The 21354-nt window shown below is 45.5% G+C and overlaps 2 protein-coding genes and 1 long non-coding RNA gene across 20 annotated transcripts in view; 1 reads left to right on the forward strand and 2 right to left on the reverse strand.

Annotated features, from left to right (window-relative positions):
• The window catches only part of MTHFD1L (methylenetetrahydrofolate dehydrogenase (NADP+ dependent) 1 like), a 199920-nt gene extending 196502 nt beyond the window's left edge, over positions 1–3418 (reverse strand). For 3 of the 7 annotated variants that reach the window (XM_049695148.1, XM_004263713.4, XM_033404970.2), the window contains exon 1: positions 2822–3411. In XM_049695148.1, coding sequence (XP_049551105.1) covers positions 2822–3042 — 221 coding nt within the window. In that variant the 5' untranslated portion in view covers positions 3043–3411. Of the gene's footprint in view, positions 1–2821 lie in introns of all 7 variants that reach the window. The other 4 variants (XR_004476641.2, XM_049695149.1, XR_007470425.1 and 1 more) reach the window with 2 other exon arrangements.
• Positions 1–21354, forward strand: part of LOC125960615 (uncharacterized) — a 292168-nt gene that overhangs the window by 156121 nt on the left and 114693 nt on the right. The window lies entirely within an intron of this gene.
• Positions 7978–21354, reverse strand: part of PLEKHG1 (pleckstrin homology and RhoGEF domain containing G1) — a 223568-nt gene continuing 210191 nt past the window's right edge. For all 12 annotated transcript variants that reach the window (XM_012536513.3, XM_033404918.2, XM_033404921.2 and 9 more), the window contains 2 exons: positions 16914–18534; positions 7978–11421 (listed from right to left, as the gene is read on the reverse strand). In XM_012536513.3, the coding sequence (XP_012391967.1) occupies positions 10493–11421; positions 16914–18534 (2550 nt within the window). In that variant the 3' untranslated portion in view covers positions 7978–10492. The remainder of the gene's footprint in view (positions 11422–16913; positions 18535–21354) is intronic.

Below are 21354 nucleotides of genomic sequence, written 5' to 3' on the forward strand. Positions count from 1 at the left end.
TAAATGGGCATGCAGCTGTCTACAACCCAGGAAGGTTTTGGTTTGTTTTTAAACACTTGGGATAAAGCAACTTGACTCCCAGTGAAACAATTGTATTGTTGTGTTGATAAACCAGACTATATGTGAAAGTTCACAAATCACCTTATAAACGAGCAAGAATCTTCTGTCCAACAACATGCAGCTGAGGACCACACGCCGTATGCAGGTTCTCTGCCTTTCTTGGCTGCTAATTTGGGCCATACTGGGTCCTCATTTCTGGCTAGTGTGGGAAGGCACTGGAGTGAGGGTCCCAAGTGGTTCTTGGCAATGTGTATATGGGTCATCTGGAAAGCTTGGTAAAGAGAAAGGCTTTGTGACTCAGCCCAGAAAGTCGGACTCCCTAAGTCTGGGTGGGGCCTGGGAATGTGTGTCTTCAACAAGGAGTCTGGGTGGCCCTGAAGCACTCAGGGGAAATCAGGCCTCTGGTTGACTAGCGTGGGCAATTCACTGAGCCACTAAGGAACCCGTTTCCTCATCTGTAGGGCAGGTGTACTACAAGGACTCTACCTTTGTTCTTATACTTGTACAGTGTTGTTCTGTGTCTCAAAGCTACACCTGAACGCTAAAAACACTCCTTCCAAAAGCAACTTTCCCAGAAACACTTGTAGCACCTACCCCTCAATAGAATGAAGGGCACACGACCGTAGAAGCTGACACCTGTCACCAACTCTGCTCATAAAGTTGGCTAATTCCCCCACAACTTGCCACATGTGTGACGTTTCATTCTTTGGGGTCATTCCTTATTCTTCCATTATTCTCACAGTGCCAAGCAAAGCAAGCAAGGAGTTACCAGGCTCAGGAAGTCTAGAAAGTAGCATAGATGTTTCTCATCAGAGATTTTTCTGCCCTGGGTGAGAAAAGTTGCCTCAACTTCTAGTTGGAAGGCGACTTCTGCATCCTATACTGTCTTTGGACCCTTACCCTGAAACCAAATCCCCCTAAAACCTCTTATCCAGTTTATGATTAATCTCTCTATCCAAAACTTCATTCCTTTTCTTGTTCCCTTAATCCTGTGCTAAATGAGCAATAATCAACCAGAGTCAGACGACTAAAATTGCTGTTGTTGGTAACATCGTTAATATACTAAAATTGCTATCATAGATATCTTCACTAACTACAATCTCAAGCTGTTTCTCCAGGGCAAAATGAGCTAACAGACATCTGGCCAAGGACCACCCGCCTAAAGAAGCATAAACCAGAGACATCCCGACTGCCGAAACCACAATTAAGAAATGTTGGATTTCCCTGGTGGTCCAGCGGTTGACTCCCCGCTCCCAACGCAGAGGGCACCAGTTCGATCCCTGGTCGGGGAAGATCCCACATGCCCCGTGGCTCGGCAAACAAACAAAAAAACCCCAAAACCTCTATCTCAAAGACCAAGTTGGAGTGGAGTGGATCTGAGGCGTCCCTTACTCCCCTGCTTGGTACCCTGCAACAAACACTGTACCTGCCTACGTCACAACCCGGTGTCAGTAGACTGGGTGTGCTGCACATCTGGCGAGGATACCCCAAGTTCGGCTTGGTAACAACCCCTTAAGATGAGCTCAGCTGTACACTGCTTAAAATCTAATGACCGGAAGAGACCTAACCGCGACGTCCGGAGAGAAGACAAGGTAAACTGAAGAGTCCTTGGAGTCATAGGCCACATCATGAAGCGCCTTGGAAACAGAGGGAGTAAAAAGGTAAATTCATTTTCAGAATGAAGGCTAGAAGGAAAACAGAAGAGGATGCCAGCGGATGGACGTGAAGAGCTCGCTCCGTAACATGGCATCCTGGAACTAGGAATTCTAGTTAGGGAAGGGAAGAAAGGGCTTTCCCGCGACCCCCAGGCATGTCCGGAGCGCTTCACTCAGACAAGGCTCTACTTCCCCTCGCTCCCACCGAAGGGCTAGGAGAAGCGGCTAGGGTGTGTGTGTGAGGATCAAGGTGGGTGGGTACGGGGGGGAGGGGGACCGGCGAACGTCTCCGGTGGGGACAGCGGAAGGCCGGCCCGGGGCTCCCAGGCAGAGTTCGCCTCTCGCTCGGGAGATAACTTTGGAAATAAGGCTGAGCTGGGGATTCCGTGCCCAACGTGCAGCGATGCTGGGAACGAGACGGCCCCGACTTCTCCGGCAGCCCTCCGCGCGTCACTGGGTGGGCCGGGCCGCAGCCCTCCCACGCGCAGGAGGCTGCGGCGTTTTGGAAGCGCAGACCTCACCGCAGTCACTGTACGCCGCCCGCAGCCAGCGTCCCGAAGGCGGAGCCCCTGCGCAGACGGGCGCCGATCGCTGGGCCCGGGGCGCCCCTGCCGCAGCCCCGCGGGCCCGCAGCGCCCCGGCCACCATGCCGGATCCGACCAGCAGGCGGGCGGCCGGGCTGGCGTGGCGGGAGCGGGCGCCCCTCCCCCTCGGGGCTCCAGCCCTCGCCGCGCCGCCCCTTTGCTGCCCAGGCCGCGCCCGGCATCAGAGCAGGCGGCGGGAGGTGCACGTGGAGCGAGGCGCGCGGTCTGAGCTGCGCAGCACCCGCCGCGGATGCCCACGGCCTCCCGACCCTCCGACCTGGGCCGGCCCCAAGACTCTCCGTCCTCCGGCGCGGCCAGCCCGCCCTCCCGGTGCCCGCGCTGCCCCCCACCAGCTGCCGTCACCCCTAAAAGTTGGCACCAAACCCTCGCGACCCCGTGCTCAGCGAAGCCCCCACGGAGGCCCCCGGGGCCCGGCCGAGACTCGAGAGCTCCGGCCGCCCCACCTCCTGGGTCTCCCCCGGCCGCCGGGGACTTGGGCGGCGGCGAGCGCCGGGCACTCACCGGACGATCGAGTCCCGCGCTGGGGGCGCCCGGCTGCCCGGGCCCCGGCTGCTCCCGGCCTGGGTGTCTCGCAGCCGCCGCTGCCCGAGCAGGCCCTCCCCGCCGCCACATCCGCCGCCCCCGCCGCTGCTGGCGAGACAAAGCTCTCGGAGGCGGCGCGGCGGGCCGGGGGGCTGCAGGCGGCCGAGCTGGCGCAGGACGAGCGGCAGGCGCGCGCTCATGGCGAGGCGCGGGCGGCGCAGCGGGAACGCGGCGAGGCGGCGGAAGCGGGAGGCCGCGGGTTCTCCCGCGACGCGGAGATGCGGCGGCTGAGCTCAGAGACGCAGCGGCTCACGTCCCTCCTGGGGGTGGCGGGGCGGGCGCCAGGCGGGAGAACCGGACCCGGCCGGTAACGGGCCAGCGGCAGGAAGGTCCTAGCTATTCTTCCTCAGCGGAGAGGAGCCCCTAGGGGGCACTGCGCTCAGTGGCCGTGACGTTGGGAAGGTGGGCGCCTGTGGGGCGCGGGGCTGCTGTTCGAGTTGCCTGGACGTCAGGGACGGGCACTTTCTGGCACTTGCAAACACAGACTCGAAATTTGGCTAGGGTTAAAAATCAGAGGAGGGTGGGGCGTGAGCATGGCGCTCCCTTCCTGCCCTGAGACAGCTCCTTCTTGCTCCGCCTAGGATGCCAATAACATCCTGCCCTCGGGTGGCAGTTTGCTTCCTGGAAGGGCAATTGGTTTAGGGTTTGCTTATGGCTGGGGGCAGGGGAGATAGAGGGATTGGAGGTTAGAGTTGATAGGTACAGGGTTGTTTTCTGAGGTGATGAAAATGAAATGCTTAACTGTTTATGGAGGAGCATCAGAGAAAACACCAGAGGATCTGATGCTGGAGCTGAGTGTGTTTTTCAAATATATATACTGTTTATTTATAATGTATATAGAGAAAAGCATAAAGTAAAAAATAAAATCACCCACAATACTATTGCCAAGTCATAACTGTTAATTTTGATCTCTTAATTTTATTTTAACTTGTATTACAAGATTGTGACCATATTATATATATAGGTCTCTTCTTCACTTGCTATATCTGTTTTCATGAAATTGGGAAGGGATAGTACTCGAACTCATGATTTATAGTGGCTTTATATTAAAACCTAATCTATATTGTGGATAGACCATAATTTATTTTACCTTTTCCTGATGTTGTTTGTATTGTTTCCAGTTTTGGTGTGAGAAATAACATTCTTTCATTCGCTTGTTCAGTAGCTGTGTGTTGAAGGCTTTCTGCATGCTGGGGGAGGGATAGGAAGGTCAGTTGGGGCCACACCTGTGGTGGCAATATTTACCTGTAACCTTTTGCCGAAGCAGTTCTCAGAAAATTTATAACTGCTAAAAATGTTAAGTGGAGGAGAAATAGCACAGGGAAGTGGAGAATAAACAACACAGCCACAACTTCATATAAAAAGGCAACCCTTCCGATCATACTGAATTGCACGGAAAAGTGTGGCATTTTTGTGAATTGCACGGCTCAGCCTGGCACAGCAGGCCCCAAAGAAGACTTCCCAACACTTCATGCGCTATTCTGTATGGAAGAAAGGTTTGAATAGAAAAGATCAAGTTTAAAACTGTACACCTAAGCTAAATTGATTGGGAAGGGTGAGCCACCAAAACTAATTTGTTACTGGAATCCGTAATATGGAAATGACTCAGGCCATATAGATGTGCTACAGAGCCATCTTGAAGAAGGCACTTTGGAGGCTGTTTTCAGTCGTCACCAAAAGCTTATGGCAATCCACACCTTTAAAGCGATACTCTCTTTTAATTAGATCTCACATTAAAGTATAATAGGGAATTCCCTGGCGGTCCAGTGGTTAGGAATTGGCGCTTTCACTGCCGAGGCGGAGCCTGGGTTCAATCCCCGGTTGGGGAACTAAGATCCCCGCAAGCTGTGCAGCAGGCCAAAAAAAAAGTATAATAAAGTTCACCTAGAAGCCATGTGGATTTTTTGTTTTCTGTTTTTTTTTAACTGAATTAACGTACTTTCTAATCTTAAAAAATTTTAGGTGTTGACGCTGATGGTCAACAATGGTCTGTCCCATTATGATATGATTAACTGCGATCTTATATGTAATTTTAAGAAATCACTTTAAGGTCTAGGACAGCAAATGCCTGTGCTGATCAAGCCAGTTAAAGTATTTTACTCAACCTGTTCAGGTCCTCACGTGGATGACCATGGAGGCCTCTGTCCTCTGCTCACCTTCAACTCCCTCTTGGGCCCCACCCTGAAGTCATTCCAGATGAGAGCTATTTGGGTTCTTACACACTCATAATACACACTTGTAGGAGAGGATAGGAAAGGGAGAAAGATTTATGGAAGAAAACTTCAGGATCTTTCATATTCCCAGGTTTGGTTCATGGGGAAGTGTCAGGATCTCATTTGGAGATAGATACGTCTGAATCTGTTTATCCCAAACTCAAATATATATTGGTTTACTTAGGAAAAGTCAACTACCCTGGGAGAAAGGGCTCTATTGTGTTGAAGCCCTTAAAAATGCATTAACTCACATTCTTTCCCTAGTGGATATAATTTCAGTGCACTTTGAGATGACATTTGGACATAGGTCAAAGAAAGTTTGTTTCCAGAATAAGGAATATATATATCTGAAGTTAATATGATATTTATAGGTATATAGAGAGAGTGAGAGTGCATTTGCTCTATACTAGCCTCTATGCTAGGCATGTGGTGAAGGAATCAACTTTGAACAAGACAGACACAAGCTCGGGTGTCAGGGTGTCGGAGTTTACTGTGCAGAACTGTATAGTAGAACACAGGCATGTTGATGGAAAGCTATAAAGCCTAAAGTTTCAGAGAGTTATTAGTGTTAAGAAACACCTTCCTAGACCTGGAGAGTCACAAGAAGCTTCCAACAGATCTATTGGAACCTAAAGGATGATGATGTTGACCTTTTCTGACTTCAATCAACTAAAGCTTGGCCTCTGTTGACCTTTGCCCCAATTCTATGCTGAATTCTCTTGCTCAAGCCCCTTCATGAATATGCATGTACCCTTAGCTTAAACACTTCCCCAACTTTGCTGTTAGGGGAGACACTGCTTTGCCTAAGATCCCTGGTGTTCTCCTTACTTGTTGCAAGTAATAAATCCTTCTCCGGACCTTTGGCATGGTTGTGTCTTTTAGCTTGACACCCACCAAGAGGGGAACCCAATTTTGGGGTAACAATGTGATTGTTCTGAGACACTCTCAATGGGTTTCCTGCATTTTGCATCTCTTCCTGTCTTGTATCAATGGGTCTTTTTCTGGGCTAGTGTTGAAAGGATATTTGCATAACAAAGGACCTTGGAAAATAGAGAGTGTTTCCCTCCAGGGCAGAGGGCAGATATGTTTGCTGCCCACAGTGTAAAGATAATGCCTCCCTCCAGGGTCAAAAATTGGGCAGGTTTGCCAGTAGCTCTTTAAGATAAAAGATTCCTAAATCCAGTATTCCTCAGCTGTGAAACCTACCCACTGTGTGCGTGTAGCACATACTTGGGATGCTCTGCAGGCCCCCGGGGGCCTGGAGAAGCAAGGGAAACCAATGCTTTCACGCTACCCTCCACAGTTCTTAATAGTGATTTTTGAGCTGAGTGTTGCGTACCTGGCAGGTTTTCTCCTGGATCGTAGTGGGAGGGTCACGCAGGAAAAGGGAGCAGCTCCTGTAAAGGCAGAGACAGATTTGGAGGACTTTGTAGAAGATTGGATTGTTTTGTGTCTAGAAATATTATGCCGGCTAAGATTTGGGAGGATGGAGGTGCACAAGTCTGAAAATGGGGAAAACTGGCAAGACCAACAGGTAGGAAGCTAGCGCGACCACGTCATCTCTTATGTTCAGGGCTTCAGGTAGTTGAGGCTTCAGGCTAATCTTTACCATTGAAAGAGAACTGGGAGTCCTTACAACTGATAAGGACTTTGCTGTTTTTACTTCTCTTGCCTAATAACAGTTTGTTCTTTTGTTTCCCTTGAGATCATTAAGTACTGAGACCTGTTCAAGGAGAGCGTTTTGGCCAGGCTGAGCTCCCAGAGTGGCTTAGGCCCCAAATGGCTTCCTCGCCTGTTTCTTTCTCCAGGGATCTGCTACCCTATTGGCTTACAGGATGATTTTCACCTTTAAATTCCATCCTCAGATCTCGGAGTCACCTCATCAGAAGCCAGCCCCAAAACAGGCTAGATCTAATAATTTTTTTTTAAGGCGGAAATCTGGATTTTCATGTTAAACCTTTTTAAAACTGTAGAAACCAGATTCAGACTCTGGGCCACCAGTTTACAGCCTCTGATTTAACTAGTCTGTACAAGAAGGAATCTGCTTACCCATGGTCTTGTGATGCTTACATGGAGAGCCATACCTTGCCATACAAACAATAGAATATTTGGGGGCTTGTGTTTGCCCCATAGAGCGGATGATTTACTTACTGTCCAAGCCCTGTTCTTTTACGTTTGAGCTGAATAGACATGGTTTTAGAACTAATGAAGTGGAACTGCTTCCCTTCCTTTCCTATTGTATGATGCATCGTGAATAAGCTATTGTCCGGAAAATCAAGCTTTGTTCTTTTTCACAGATACGCAAAGTGAGCTTTGCCCGTGGGCTTGCACCACCAGAGTAAAGTGGGCAAGTTTGTCTTTTGGCACCAAAAAAAACTTCAGCATTCTGGGCTCTTCCCCTCCACCTCACCTGACTTTAACCCCACAGCTGCAAGTCAGACTACTCTATGACCTCACACCATCAAAACCAGTTACCTGGAAAGGCACTCGGTCTAAGGGGAATTTCAGAGAAGGGTATGATAATCCCAGGCTAAATTCAATATTTGAAAAGTAATCAAAAGATACAGAAAATGGTCAGTCACAAGGCCACTGAAACATGGTATATCATCACTACCCTGAACCATTTTCTTTTTTTTGGGGGGGGCCATGCTGCTCAGCTTGTGGGATTTTAGTTTTCTGACCAGGGATTGAATCTGTGCACCCTGCAGTGGAAGCTCTGAGTCCACTGGTCTAACCACTGGACCGCCAGGGAATTCTACCCTGAACCATTTTCTGCACAGCTCATAAGGCAAAGTATTATAACTGAGTATAGTTCAGAAAAATCTTGATCTTTCTAGAATTAACACATTAATTCACACTGTATTTTACTTTGTACTTTACAAACTTTATTAAATAATGAGCATTACTAACTTTCATTATCATATATACAGTATTTAAACTATGTTTTCCTAGATGCATGGTTTTTTGTTTGTTTGTTTTTCTGGGGGGTTTTTTTGCACAAAGAATAGAGTAGGTGAAAAGTGAACTTATAAAAAAAAAATTGAACCTTCAGTACAGAGACCTAGTAAGAACTTGACATCCATTTAAGTACATATAACTCTTTTCCCCCAATTATATACATCCCTACCCCACCTCCCTAAGAAACTATTTTAAACAAAAGCACTCATTGAATAACTTTGAGGGAAAATACGAACTTGATTATATATATACACACAGATCTCAAAATCTGTATCCTGGCTGACAGAACGGATGTATAGAACTGCAGATTTGTCCTAGAACCTAAAGACAACCATACAGACATTTTATACAGTATGACAGCAGCCTCCGTGCAGCAGGGTGTGTTCCTATAAGTGACATCAAAGTCGTGCAACAGGACATTGGTGTGGAGAATTAATAATTTCTGAGAGGAAGACACCACAGCAACATGGATAATACAGAATTTGGGTCTTACAAACCAAAAAGCAGAGAAGTGGGAAACTGCATTCCCGGGACAAGAAAAGTCAGGTAACTTTGTTTTGTAAACGACCTTACAAATACCTCTAGCAAGTCTGAGAATCTATACTCAGTTACGGTGCTTCTCTTTTCTGATACTGCTTATTCTTGAAAACTCATACCATGTTTAAAGGAGGGCAATGAAAGAAGGAATCGTTCCGGAACAATGCTCGTCAATATGGACTTTGTTTTCTAAGCTACAAGAAGAAAGTACAGTATGGAGAAAGAAGAAAATTAGGTTATTTTTTGTTACTTAAAAAGGAAAACGAATGCCTTAGGTACCTGTGTATAAAATAAGGATGGTCACATCTTATGTTTTTAAGAAAAAGAGGCATAGCACTTAAAGAGAGAAAAAGAATTATGGTAGATGTCACTGATTCAAATCAATATCATTGCTTATCTTTAAATGAAAAGCCCAGATCCCCTTTCCCTACACAGATTATCATATCTTTTAAGATGAGAGGGTGGGGAAGAGGCCACAGAATGTAAAATGGCTTAAAGTGAGAATGCGAAAGCCACTGTTTGAGAAAACATCCTTGTTACATTGATTGGAGTCTTCAATAAAATATTTTTATAAAGTGGCAATAAATCTGCCTTCATTTTTCTCTTTAGCTTCTTTAATTTTGTGTTTTACTCACAAGGTCTTGCTTTTGTTTTTGTTTCCTTCCATAAAGAGTTGTATTAGTACATAATATCACAATGAACCACTATTTAAAGACCATAATTACAACTTAAAAGATGTGATGAGTCAGAATTTAGTAACCAAAGATTCTGCTCTTCTATATGCCCCCAAACAATGAGACAAGACCCCCTTTTTATGTCTGGATTAGAAAATAAATTTCACTACAGTCAATAAAATTCTCAAGGCTGGGACCAGGTCATCTGGCTGAGTATAAAATTCATGAAAGGACATCTGAAAAACTGCTCTGGGAAGAGTAGCTTTAAAGCGCTTTGCTTTATTTTAGTTTATGGTTTACTTCGTGTTGATTAGAAACAGGCACAAAAAGTAGTGAAGGGTTTTATCTTCTCCCCATCCCCAACTGTCATATAATGAGATAATCAAGTTGTACCCAGATGTCAACCCATCTTTTCTAATAAGTCAATTTGCATTTTCTTGCACTTGGTTTTAAACCATTAAGGGAATCATTCATTTAACCCCATGAAATGTAAAATAAGTGACGAGCAGCACATTCTCCAGGCCTTGTTCAGGAAGACAGGGAAGGATTTTTACTTACAGAAAATTGGTCATGATACATTCTAATTTCCAATAGTTACATATTTTCTGCCTTATAATGAACTAGATGCAGGAATGCCAGCATAGAAACCCGAAAATGGGCACCTAGACAATACTCCAATTAGAGATCCCTCGTTTAAGTTATTCTAGGGTCTTGGCACAAATTTAACAAAAATGTCAGAGGTAAGCATAATCCTTTAAACAGCTTTAGTTTCCTTTCTTTTTAAAAAACGTGAAAAGTCCTCCTTGCTGCCTTTGAGTCCTACTATACCTGTGGCTTCTGGATAATAGGAAATGATTATTGCATTTCTTAAAGTCTGGGCACTAACTGTCAGGATATGGGAAAAAATACCATGGCCATCATGTTTAAAAAAAAAAAAAAAAAGCCTAAAATTTTCAAGTAAGATTGACTTACATGAAACACGAAGACCATCAACATCAGAAAACACAGTGTTAGATGCTAACATTTGCTACAGTACAATCCTGGCTGGATCGCCAGCTGTTTCAAAAAGTTGTGCTGTTAAAGAAAGTATACTTTACATCTCTGGTTATTACAAAACTGTTCTAATCTGGTACATACAAAACATCTCTCAGTATCTCTAATTCATGAGCACAGTAAGAAGTTAATTCAGGCAGCTACTCTTAAGAACCTTAGGCAAAGCTGCTTGAACTAAGACACTGGAATTTTTCCCTTAGAGACTGGACAATATTTTGCTGATTGGGAGGTGGCCCCTTCCAGAGATAGTCATTCAGTTTGTCGGAATCATTGTATGATGTCAGATATGGTCCAAGTTTGCTGCTTATTGGCTCATCTTCTTCTGACTTGATCTCCACATAGTCATCTTCATCTCCTTCAGTCTCTTTGAAATTGGAAAAATAGTTCTGGGTAGCTATTTGGGCACTTAAAGGTAAATTTCTATTTACTACCAGAACTTTCTGAGAGTCCTGGAGTGTGAGATCTGAGTGTTTTTCAGTGCCCTGTTGACCTGAGTCAGCGATACCTGGCACCAAATCCTGGTGACTCTCCCACCTTGAACTTCTGTGTAAAGACAGCAGCTGTTTCTTTCCCATTTCACTAGGGTAGTTGATGGAGTCCGAGGACTTGTTTATCAGGATGGAGGAAGATGACTGGGACCTGTTATAAGGCTGAGATTTAGCACTGATTCCCTTCCGTCCCAGAGAGTTGTAAAGATGGCCCTGACAGGAGTTCTCTTTGTTGGGCTGGCTGACCACCACACTGTGTCTCTGCACGGAGCCCAGCAGAGGCTCAGAGATTTGGAGAGAAGGCACGGAGCAAGCTGCAGACAGGTGTCTTGGGGTACTTTTCGTATTGATCTCTAAAGTGGGATATTTTGACTTCAAGTCTTGCTCTGGCCGGGGACAGAAATCTGCTAACTCTCCATTACTATAGGTTGAATGCAAAAGCCAGTCCTCGCTACCGTGTTGGGTGTGGGAAGGTGATGCAGAGCTGAGGTTGGAGGAGTCTTGAGGGCTGGCCCAGCCATCCTTCTGAGTCTTAAAGGGGGTTTCTCTGAATACGATCTGGTCATACAGTTGGGAATATTCAGCAATCCTGGCACCTGGAAGGCAAATATTAAAATGATAAATATATACAGGATCATTTCTACATGCAAAGATTTAAAAACTAAGAACGTTCTAGCAACATATTAAAAAAATTTAAACGGTAGAGAGGACTTTTAAGTTAAGTTTGAGGATAAGAAATCATCAAATACTAAACAACACAAACTAATAAAATCATCCCGTTTAATTAAAAAGCCACCTAAAACCTCATTTGATCTAATTCTGGATTATTTTATTTATTTCAACAGCAGGTCCACAAGCGTTCCCTGTTTGTAATGACAATTTCTAGTGTTCTTTACAAGCATGGAATCGTGTGTCAGTGCTAAAAACAGGCAACATAAAAATAAGAGTCAGCACTTAAACCCCGGTCAATGAAAAATAACTCAAGTAGTCATTAAAAGAAGCATGACCACAATCCACCCTGCAGTGGCTACCCCTGCCTCACCGGTCTTGATTGCTCTCGGACAGCTACTCCCAGCAGAGTCTGCTCCCGGTGGCTGTTCCCGCACTTCTTGTTTCCAGGCAGCCCTCCACTGCCACTGTCTCGGGATGTTGACAGGAGGTCCTCCCTTCAAAACCACATGTACTGACTGATCCTTACCTCCTTTCCTATCACCGAGAAGCCGGGCACTGAAATCTATGCTTCCAAGACATTAAGAATGAACCATCCTGTGCACACAATCCATAATCTAATGCTCTCTAGTACTGGTTGCAGAACAGGGTTTTACCATTATTTCCACGAAAGCTATTGCCACTTCAAATTAAGCTATGAGGCCACTATCCTCTCTACTTCACTTCTGAGTACAGACATCTCTAAAGACATTAACAGAACCATGATATAGATACAGAGAATTCTCTTGGGTCAGGAATGATTAAAAAGAGAGAGCCCAGAGATGTCAATTTCAAGAGCCGTGTCCCCCCACCTCCCAATCCAGTACCCACATGACCACCCTAGAATCAAAGAATTCCATGAATCCTATAAATCACTCAGACCACATCTACGCACTCCCTATAGAGGGCATCTATTCTATATATGATGACCAGCAAGTGACATTATAATTTTTTCCTCTTCATATTTTTAGTAACCTGTTGTTAGTAAATTATTCCTTGAATTTAAACTAAATATTTAGTTGAGTTTCTGCTGTTTCTTTCAAGTTTGCCTTCTATGGGGACAGAAAACAATGTGCTGTTGTTCTGTGTGCCCTTTAACTGCAACCCCCTCAGATTACTTGCCCCTTAGTCCCCAGAATCAGAATAAATAGTGTTTATCTTCTCATTATAGATCCTACATTCATTCAGAGCCTTCAGACTTTCAAGTCCAAATTGCTTGGAAAGACAGAGATTATTAGTTTAGAATTTGTAGTAACAAAAACTTGAGCTGTTACTCCTTAAAGGGCATAGTAAAGACTCTCAATACCAATTAAGATTTGGTAACCCCTTAAGAGACTGAAAGTCTACATGGACACCAAGGTGCCCTTGTTAGCCATCCTGAAATATACAACGTTTCGTTAACTATGAAACCCAACCAGTGGTAGCTGGACCTTTAGGCTTGTCTTTGGTTAGCAGTCCCACCTCAAAGTTAAGACGGTTCTTCCCAAGCCATTCTCACCTACACTGTGGCTCTGAGCCTGATCCCACAGCTGAATCAGGAAGGCTTTGAACTTCTACAAAGTTCCAAGAAAATGACAATTTGAGAGAAAGCAGTGAGAGCTAATCAAAAAAAATTCAGTTAAACTATTGCAGCATCAAAATTTAACTGTAAAGTCTTGTAAGAACAAATAGCTCTTGACTTTGGAACATGGTGGCCCAGATATCTGAAACCATGTATTATCCAAAATAGCCCTAGTATTTCTCATGCCTTTTTCTTCTTTATCACACTCTCTTCTTCTTCCTTTGCTTAATCAAATCCTATTTACCTCTCAAGACCCTCTATAAGCTTTATCACTTCTATGAATCCTTTTCTAACTGATTTCTCTGAAGTCTTATATGCACCATAATACTTAGCTATTGGTTATGTACGCATGCTTGCACACAATCTTGTGTTGCTAGTTATTGTATCTAAGCTGGTTTATTACTCCATCTAGTCCATGAGCTTTTAATCTTGGAGAACAATCCCCACAGAAAACCAAGCACAGCTCTAGGCAGAAATTGGTCTCAAGAACTACTTAATTACCCAGATAATTTTTGGACTGCCTCCATTTATTCTAAACATAATGTTAAGAATAAATGTGCTCCAAGACTGTACCACGGAGAGTGGAAAGGCAGCGTACGATTTGGGCATAGCAGGAAATGGGGAAGCAGGAAGACAGCCTTTAGTAAAATGCTATGTAAACATATATATTATAGACAACTCATAATGGGCACAGTTTATCTTTGGATAATAAAAAGTTGACCATTTATAAATTTGGAATAGAAAGTACCTCGCAAGTAGACACTATACTGTGCCGATCTAAGTTGTTTTTTTGGTCTCAGCTTGACCTTCTAAGAGAGTCTATAACTTGCTTGATGCCAACATGAACATGAGACAAGCTTCCAGAGCAATGGCTGTTATTAACTAGATACCCTTAGTCAGATGTACAGGAAACAGCCAGCCCAAGATGACACTTCTAGCCTAAAAAGCTTAGTATTAGTCAGCTGGATCAAAATTCCCCCTCACTCTTAGTTCTGGCATTCATAGTCCTTATAGAACATGTACATTATCGTGATGCGACAATGTCAGGGCTATCTCTGGTTTATTCCTCTTTTGTAAGTTTAGAAGGTAGAATTCTTATCATTCCAGATAAAAATTTGAAGTGATCCTTGTTGAGAGAAGTATGAACTCTACTGTTTTCAAGACAGAGATTAAAATCAACATTTCTGATGTTGCTTGTGATGCAGTGCAAAGCATAAAATGTTATCTTGCCTTCCCTACTTTACACAAGGAGGAACATTCCTCAAGCCTGTATGGAGTTTTCTCCCACAGAGAACATCACCAAAAAAACAAGGAGTGGGGGGGGGACCCCAAAGGCTTCCTTGGCCTCAAAGACTGTCAGGAGTGAGGCATAATGGGACAAGATGGCCGGCATGCCGCAACAGGCTCCAAAAGGTGGGAGGGGCTAGACCTGGTTGGGTGATTTACAGGCGGAAGTCTGGCCCAGGGCCTGTAGACCCCGGCTGGAGCGTTCAACAAAGGTGCTGGAGAGTTTCAGCAGGTGAATAGGGCGCCCCTCCTTCCGCACAACACCGAGAGCAAGCTCCTGGCAAAGTGGCAAGGCCCATACGGAGAAGTCTGGAGAATCGGTCCATTCGATTACGACGTCCTGTGCCCAGATAAACAAGAGAGAGAAAAGGAGTCATCACGTCAACTGATTGAAAGCCTGGTGGGCACAGGAAGTGGTCTCGATCCACCCAGATGGAAGATTCTTCAGGTCTGAGAGATGGCAGGCCCTAGGGACACGCTCCTGCCAGCCAGCAGGGGGAGACACTGGCTGGCTCAGAAGATGACTCTGGAGAGATCTTCTCTTGGAGAGAATGTCGATAGTAGCCCACCATGTCAAGAAACGGCCCAGACACAGAGCTATGATCCTACAGGAGCCCAAGAAGACACGAGTAGCCAAAACAGAAATAACAAACAAAAAGCGGGGGGGGGGGGGGGGGGGAGCAAAAGAAAACCCCAAAGGGAAATCTATTCATACTTAAGAGGTGGGTAAAAAAGACTATTCAAGGTAGTTGTAAGCCCTAATGATTCAGTATTGAAGACCTTGCTTCTGACAGGGTTGCAGCTTCGCATGTTAATGGATGGTCCACATTCCAAACAACCGGCCTCAGGCAATTACCACTTTTTAAACAACAGTCTGCTGGCTTCATCAATCCATCATCATCGGAAACCTCAGTATTATATTTTCTCTCATTCTGAGGCACCCTAGCCCAGATTCAGTCAGTGGTTTCATTGCCAACACACTACTGCTTCTAGTGCCATCTGTACTCCAAAACAGTCCGCCTGCAGCTGGAACTCAGTCACTTTTTCTGTGTGTAACAACAGTTTAGCAACACTCGCGTTGGAAAAGGGACTAATTCAAGCATATTATTGCAAGGAGAAAAATATATGCGATCTAGTCTCTCACATTCATATAAAAATCACATTTAACCTTTATCTAACTTAAAAAGAAGGCCAAGTCACAGAGGGTCTGTAAAATCCTTCAGGTAACATTTCCAGGGCTTCACTTCCCTATGTGTTAAGAAATATTACTGTGCGATTAGCTCTGGAAAAAGAGTAAACTTAGGGTAATTTTTAAATACTCCCAAACTTAAAAAAACTTTTTTTCCCTACAGATTCTTGTTACGCAACTTGTGAGTCCATTTAGGACTTGGATACCCCCTTCTGATTCTCTGCTTTCCACCTAAGAAAGCAGTCCCAAAGAAAGGAGGTAGGTGTCATCGAGTTGGCCAAGCCAGTTAGCTTGGTTGGCCATGCCGCCACCAAGCTAACCAACGAAACATGCCCTGATACTGAGCCATCTGGTTTTTATTTTTAATTGGAGAACTGTCTCTTCTCACTTGATACAGAGACGATCCTTTGTCAGAAGATCTAGGGCTGGGATTCTTAAAACAGGATCAAAAGTCCACACTTAAAAAAAAAAATTCAGTTCCTGGGCCCTAATCTCAGAAATCTCTCTGGGTGTGGAGGTGGAAAACTCCTCAGGTGAGAGTCAGCACCCTCAGGTTTTTTTTTCTTTCCATGACAATCCAGTGCTTAATTCACACCATGCCCTTCCACTGAGAACCCTGTGTAATTTACCCAGGGGATATGTACTTCTTTACAATAGAGGAAAAGCCAAACTGTGATCCTGTCATTCCTAAACCCTAATGGTACCAATGTCACGCACGTGATCCTGGTTTGGTTCTGCCCAAAAAGGAGGCTTGACTCAAAGAATTAAACTTCTTGGAAGCATACAGGAGAATACCAAATGAGACAGTATTAAACGCATTACAGCAGCTATTCCAAAAAAGCAACTAGAAAATGTAACACATGAGAAAACAGCCGAGTTACAGTGTGAACAGCTAAAAAGAAACATGCAAAAAGGCCCCCTTTTTGTCTTTGTTAGGATGAGTAGGCGTTTTTGTTAGGATTCCGGAGCAAAGAGCAATCCTATTCCGTATTCGTCCAAACCTTAAACTCTTACCCTGCTACCCAGCTACCCCTCCTAACACACTGAAACTGAACCTGACGGCTATGTTTCAGCTCTAGATTATATTAGAGAACACTGCTTCAAATATCATATCTGGAGTGATGATGTCACAGACACCAGGAAACCCTCCAGACCCAATCGCCTCCCACTGGTGAGATGTGGTGGGTGCAGGGCCGGCCTCATCTGTGCGTCAGTGAGCCTGGGGTCTCTCTGTGAGAATGAACATCTGGGTGACAGCACCCTCACGGTGCTAAGGACACTGAGAACCAGAACACGGCTCTCTCCCAGTCCTCGGAAGGAGAAGGGCAGCGCGGGAGACATACCGATGGCGGGCCCGCCCTGCTTCTTTTCTTCTAGGATGGCCGCCAGGTCCCTGGGAACCTGCTTCTGCACGTGGCTGCCAGGCGGCTGCTCCAGCTCCGGGCTTTTCACCTTTAACAGCTGATTTGCCTTCTTGATCTTCTGACTGTACTGCCTGGCCATCAGGAAAACCCTGCTCCTGGTCTTGTCTGCGGTGTCCATGCCGGGGTCAGGGTTCTTCAGGTCTGCAGGGGACGGGCTGCTGCTGGCCACGTCGTAGGGACTCTCCACGGGCGGCAGGTCACTGACCAGCGACAGCCGGTGGAGACTCAGGCAGGAGCCGTCTTTGGAGGCCGGGGTTAGGTCAAGCGTGCAGGAGACCGGCCCCGGCCTGTCTCTGGGCGGCACGAGGGGGGCCCGGCCCGCGGGCAGGGAACGTGGGGAGCGCGCGCCCAGCTCTGGGGCGCTGCCCGCCAGCGGCCGCTCCTGCACGTCGTCTTTGCTAACGGGAAACGCCGCCAGGAGCCGGTCTCTGGCTTTGACTTCGTTTTTCTTGATGTAATTTTCCAGGTCATTCCAGATCTCATCTACTTCTTCAGACAGTTTATCGGAGATGGACCGATCCGCTATGGACAAGTTGCAGCTGAAGGAGTTATAGAACAAACTCAGATAATCGTTACCGGAGGGTCCCGGGGGGTAGGGCGCCTCGTCCTCGCTGAACTGGAGGCTGTCCTGGGAAACAGAGGCCCTCAGACTGTCACAGCACCCCAGGTCGGCCTCCAGGCCCAGGAAGGTGCTCCTCTTGGGACGTTTTAGGCTGCTGCACTTGAAGTCCTGGGAGGGCGCCTCTGGGAGCCCGATGGTGTCGTAGACGTTCTCCTCCACCACCTGGAGTTCGCGTGAGCTTTGGTTCCACACCTCCCGGCCTGGGGAGGCACCATCTCTCTGGGGGTGCAGAGGGCTCTTCTCTGGGCTTGCCGGCCTCTTTGAGAAGGCCAGCTCTGGGGTGCTCTTGGGGCGAGCAGAGTCCCTGGCTGATTTGGGGGGAGGGGCTTCAGCTTCTTCCCGTTTAGCCACCATCAGTTTCAAGTCCTCATAACTTATGTTATCATAGACATGGTCTATGTCATCAATGGTCAACTCTACGGAGGACCCGAAGGGAGTCATCCCGTCCAGCCCCTCTGTTTTAGGGTCATCCTGCAGTTCCCTTTGGGAGCTGTACTGAGGGCTGTCACTGTCCCTATTTCTCATGTCAGGGGGACACGTGTTGCTCTCGCCAGCACTGCTGGCCCGCCGCACAACCCTGTGGCCAGAGCTGGGGGTCTCCGAGGACTCGACCTGTCCCATGTGCCAACTGCAAGGTCGACTGGAAGTGCTGTCCTCACACAGTCGGGCAGAGTTCAGATCTGAAGGGGAGAAGGATGGCAGGAACATCTGATAATCATCTTCGTCCTCCTCATTCTCCTGCGGAGACCGCCGACTGGGGAACAAGGCTTGCCGGATCTGGTGGTCCGTCCAGATGCTTCTGACGGCCCCGCCCCCGCGAAGCACGCTGATAATGGCAGAACTGCTCGGCTGACTGTTCCTCTGGGCAGGAGACGGCCCTGCTGAAGTCAGCTGGGGAGACCCTTCCTCTCTGGAAGCCTGAGGAGGATAGAGACATATTGATTGAATTGTAGCACCACAGGACACATAACTTAGGATGTTCTCCTGTATTTACACATTGCCTCTCCCCCTAGACTGTGATATTCTTAAAGAAAATGATCAGTAAACATTGTTGATTTTTTTTTTTTTTTTTTTTTTTTGCGGTACGCGGGCCTCTCACTGTTGGGGCCTCTCCCGCTGCGGAGCACAGGCTCCGGACGCGCAGGCTCAGCGGCCATGGCTCACGGGACCAGACGCTCCGCGGCATGTGGGATCTTCCCGGACTGGGGCACAAACCCGTGTCCCCTGCATCGGCAGGCGTACTCTCAACCACTGCGCCACCAGGGAGGCCCAAACATTGTTGATTTTAACTGTGTTGAAAAGCACATCAGATTTTTTGCAAGAGGAGCAGAAAGGACAGGAACTGATATTTGCTTAGAAATAGGCTAGGCCATTTGAAGACATTCTCCAAACTTAACGTTCACAATCACTCTTTGGATTAGATATGATTGTACCAGTTTCACAGTAAGGAAATCTAGGCTCTTAGGATTCAGTAACATGTTTTCCCCCAGCAGTGGAAAGGCTAGCATGTAAACCCAGGTTTGACTCCAAATACCTTTCCCCACTGCAGGGAATTGGCTAAATACAGAAAACTCTTAGATATTTCTAATAATTCTGATGTGTTCTCGGTAAATAACATTATATAAATGAACATATATAGGTGTCAAGGGCCATGGTATCTGATTTCTATTTGGGGTTTGATTCTTAGCGGTCTTACTGTGGTTTCCGGTCTACGAGAAACACCCCTGTCGGTGATCTGACTGCAGACCCCCAAGGGTTTTCCTTTAAATCTGCAGACCTGCATGAACCTGACCAGCAGTGCCTTGGTTTATAGATTCTAGGCAAAAGAGCCTTTGTTGCAGGAATTTAATTTAATCCACTACTGAGCTAATGAAATTTCTACTTTCTTTCAAAATACATTTAATTAAGCACTATTTAGATGCCAATTAGGGAGTAAAATATGAGTGACATTAACGATTTTTAATCAGAGAAAACAATGGGTCTGTTATAACTTGGAACCTTTCCTGATGGAGCTCAACTGTGCAGACAGGGAGTGGACTGCCCTCTGATGCCCTCTGTGGGTACTGGGATTAGCTTCAAAGATTTGAAAGGGTTAAGACAGGTTCAAACTAGTTAGTACCAGGGGTATATTTTCTGGTCAAAACACTATAGTAACCTATTGGAAATGTCAAATTAGCAAGAATTTTTCATCACTGATCAATGAAATTGGGATACATATTACCTTGGAATATCCACCTATTAATATGTCTGTCTGTCTGCTTACCTGCCTGTCTATCAGGGAGGGCAAAGATAAAATTTTATCCTGAATGTTGTTTTTCTATTAAAAATTTAAAGCTAAAAACATCTAATTAGTCATTGAATCTTTTGTTCACTTTTTTCAAATAGTAAAAATGTGGGGCTTCCCTGGTGGCGCAGTGGTTGAGAGTCCGCCTGCCGATGCAGGGGACGCGGGTTCGTGCCCCGGTCCGGGAAGATCCCACATGCCGCGGAGCGGCTGGGCCCGTGAGCCATGGCCACTGAGCCTGCGCATCCGGAGCCTGTGCTCCGCAACGGGAGAGGCCACAACAGTGAGAGGCCCGCATACCGCAAAAAAAAAAAAAAAAAAAATGTGGACTATTTGAAGACAAGGAATAAATGAATACACACACATATAGATATATATGCACACATACAAATATATATATATTATATTTTGGCTCTTCTGTTTTTTTTCTTTACCCTTTAATATCTCTCCCTTTTCCTCTTACTCAGACTGCACTGGTAAAATGTTTATAAAATATAGGTACGCAGTAACTACATTTTATAAAATAAAACAAGTTAGTATTAGCTAGTTAAATCATGATCAAACACTGTGGAAGTGTAACAAAACAATTCTGTGAACAGCCAGAAGTAATACCTTCTTAAAATCTTTCATTCCAGAAAAATTCCCAGACATTTTAGAAAATTAGAAACCCCGAATTGTTAATATCAAAGTATATTTTTAAGGTAACTACACTTTTTTTGCTTGTTCGTTCAGCCACGCTGCGTGGCTTGCGGGATCTTATTTCCCCAACCAGGGATCAAACCCGTGTCCCCCGCAGTGGAAGTGCAGAGTCCTAACCACTGGACTGCCAGGGAATTCCCAAAAGGTAACTACACTTGAAGTGAAGTTAGCAGTAATTTGGAAGGTGAAATTTTATATCAAATAAATCATCAGGAGAACTGAGGAAGCTGTTAGATTTAGAAATAATCAGTATATGGATCGGACACAGCACAGAAGTACATAGTGTAGATCCCTCGTGATGAACAGTTTTCCACATTCTCAGCATTACGGTTACTTAATAATCACATAATAAGAGCTAATTTATGGGGCACTTGTTTTGTGCCAAATACTGTACTAAGCACATTAAAAAACATATCACATTTAATCTTTATAACAATTCCATAAATTAGGAAACTAAGTCTTGGTAAGGTTTAACAACTTGCATACAGTCATACAGCTTATAAACGGCAGAAATGGATTTGAACCCATGTCTTAATCCTCAGTTTATATATGAGCTAAATCTCTCTCCCTCTCTCCTTCCCTCTATCTCTCGCTCTATAGACACATGCACACACACACAAACACGGCTTTAGAAGGCATATTCTAGGAGAAACGTTAATCTCTTTATCTCTTTAATCTCTCCCTGCATTTAATATACATTCATTTTTGTTAGGAGATGGAATTTTACCACTAAGAAAAAAGTACATTGGTGTTTT

Source organism: Orcinus orca, chromosome 12, assembly GCF_937001465.1.
Source record: "Orcinus orca chromosome 12, mOrcOrc1.1, whole genome shotgun sequence".
Taxonomy (NCBI): domain Eukaryota; kingdom Metazoa; phylum Chordata; class Mammalia; order Artiodactyla; family Delphinidae; genus Orcinus; species Orcinus orca.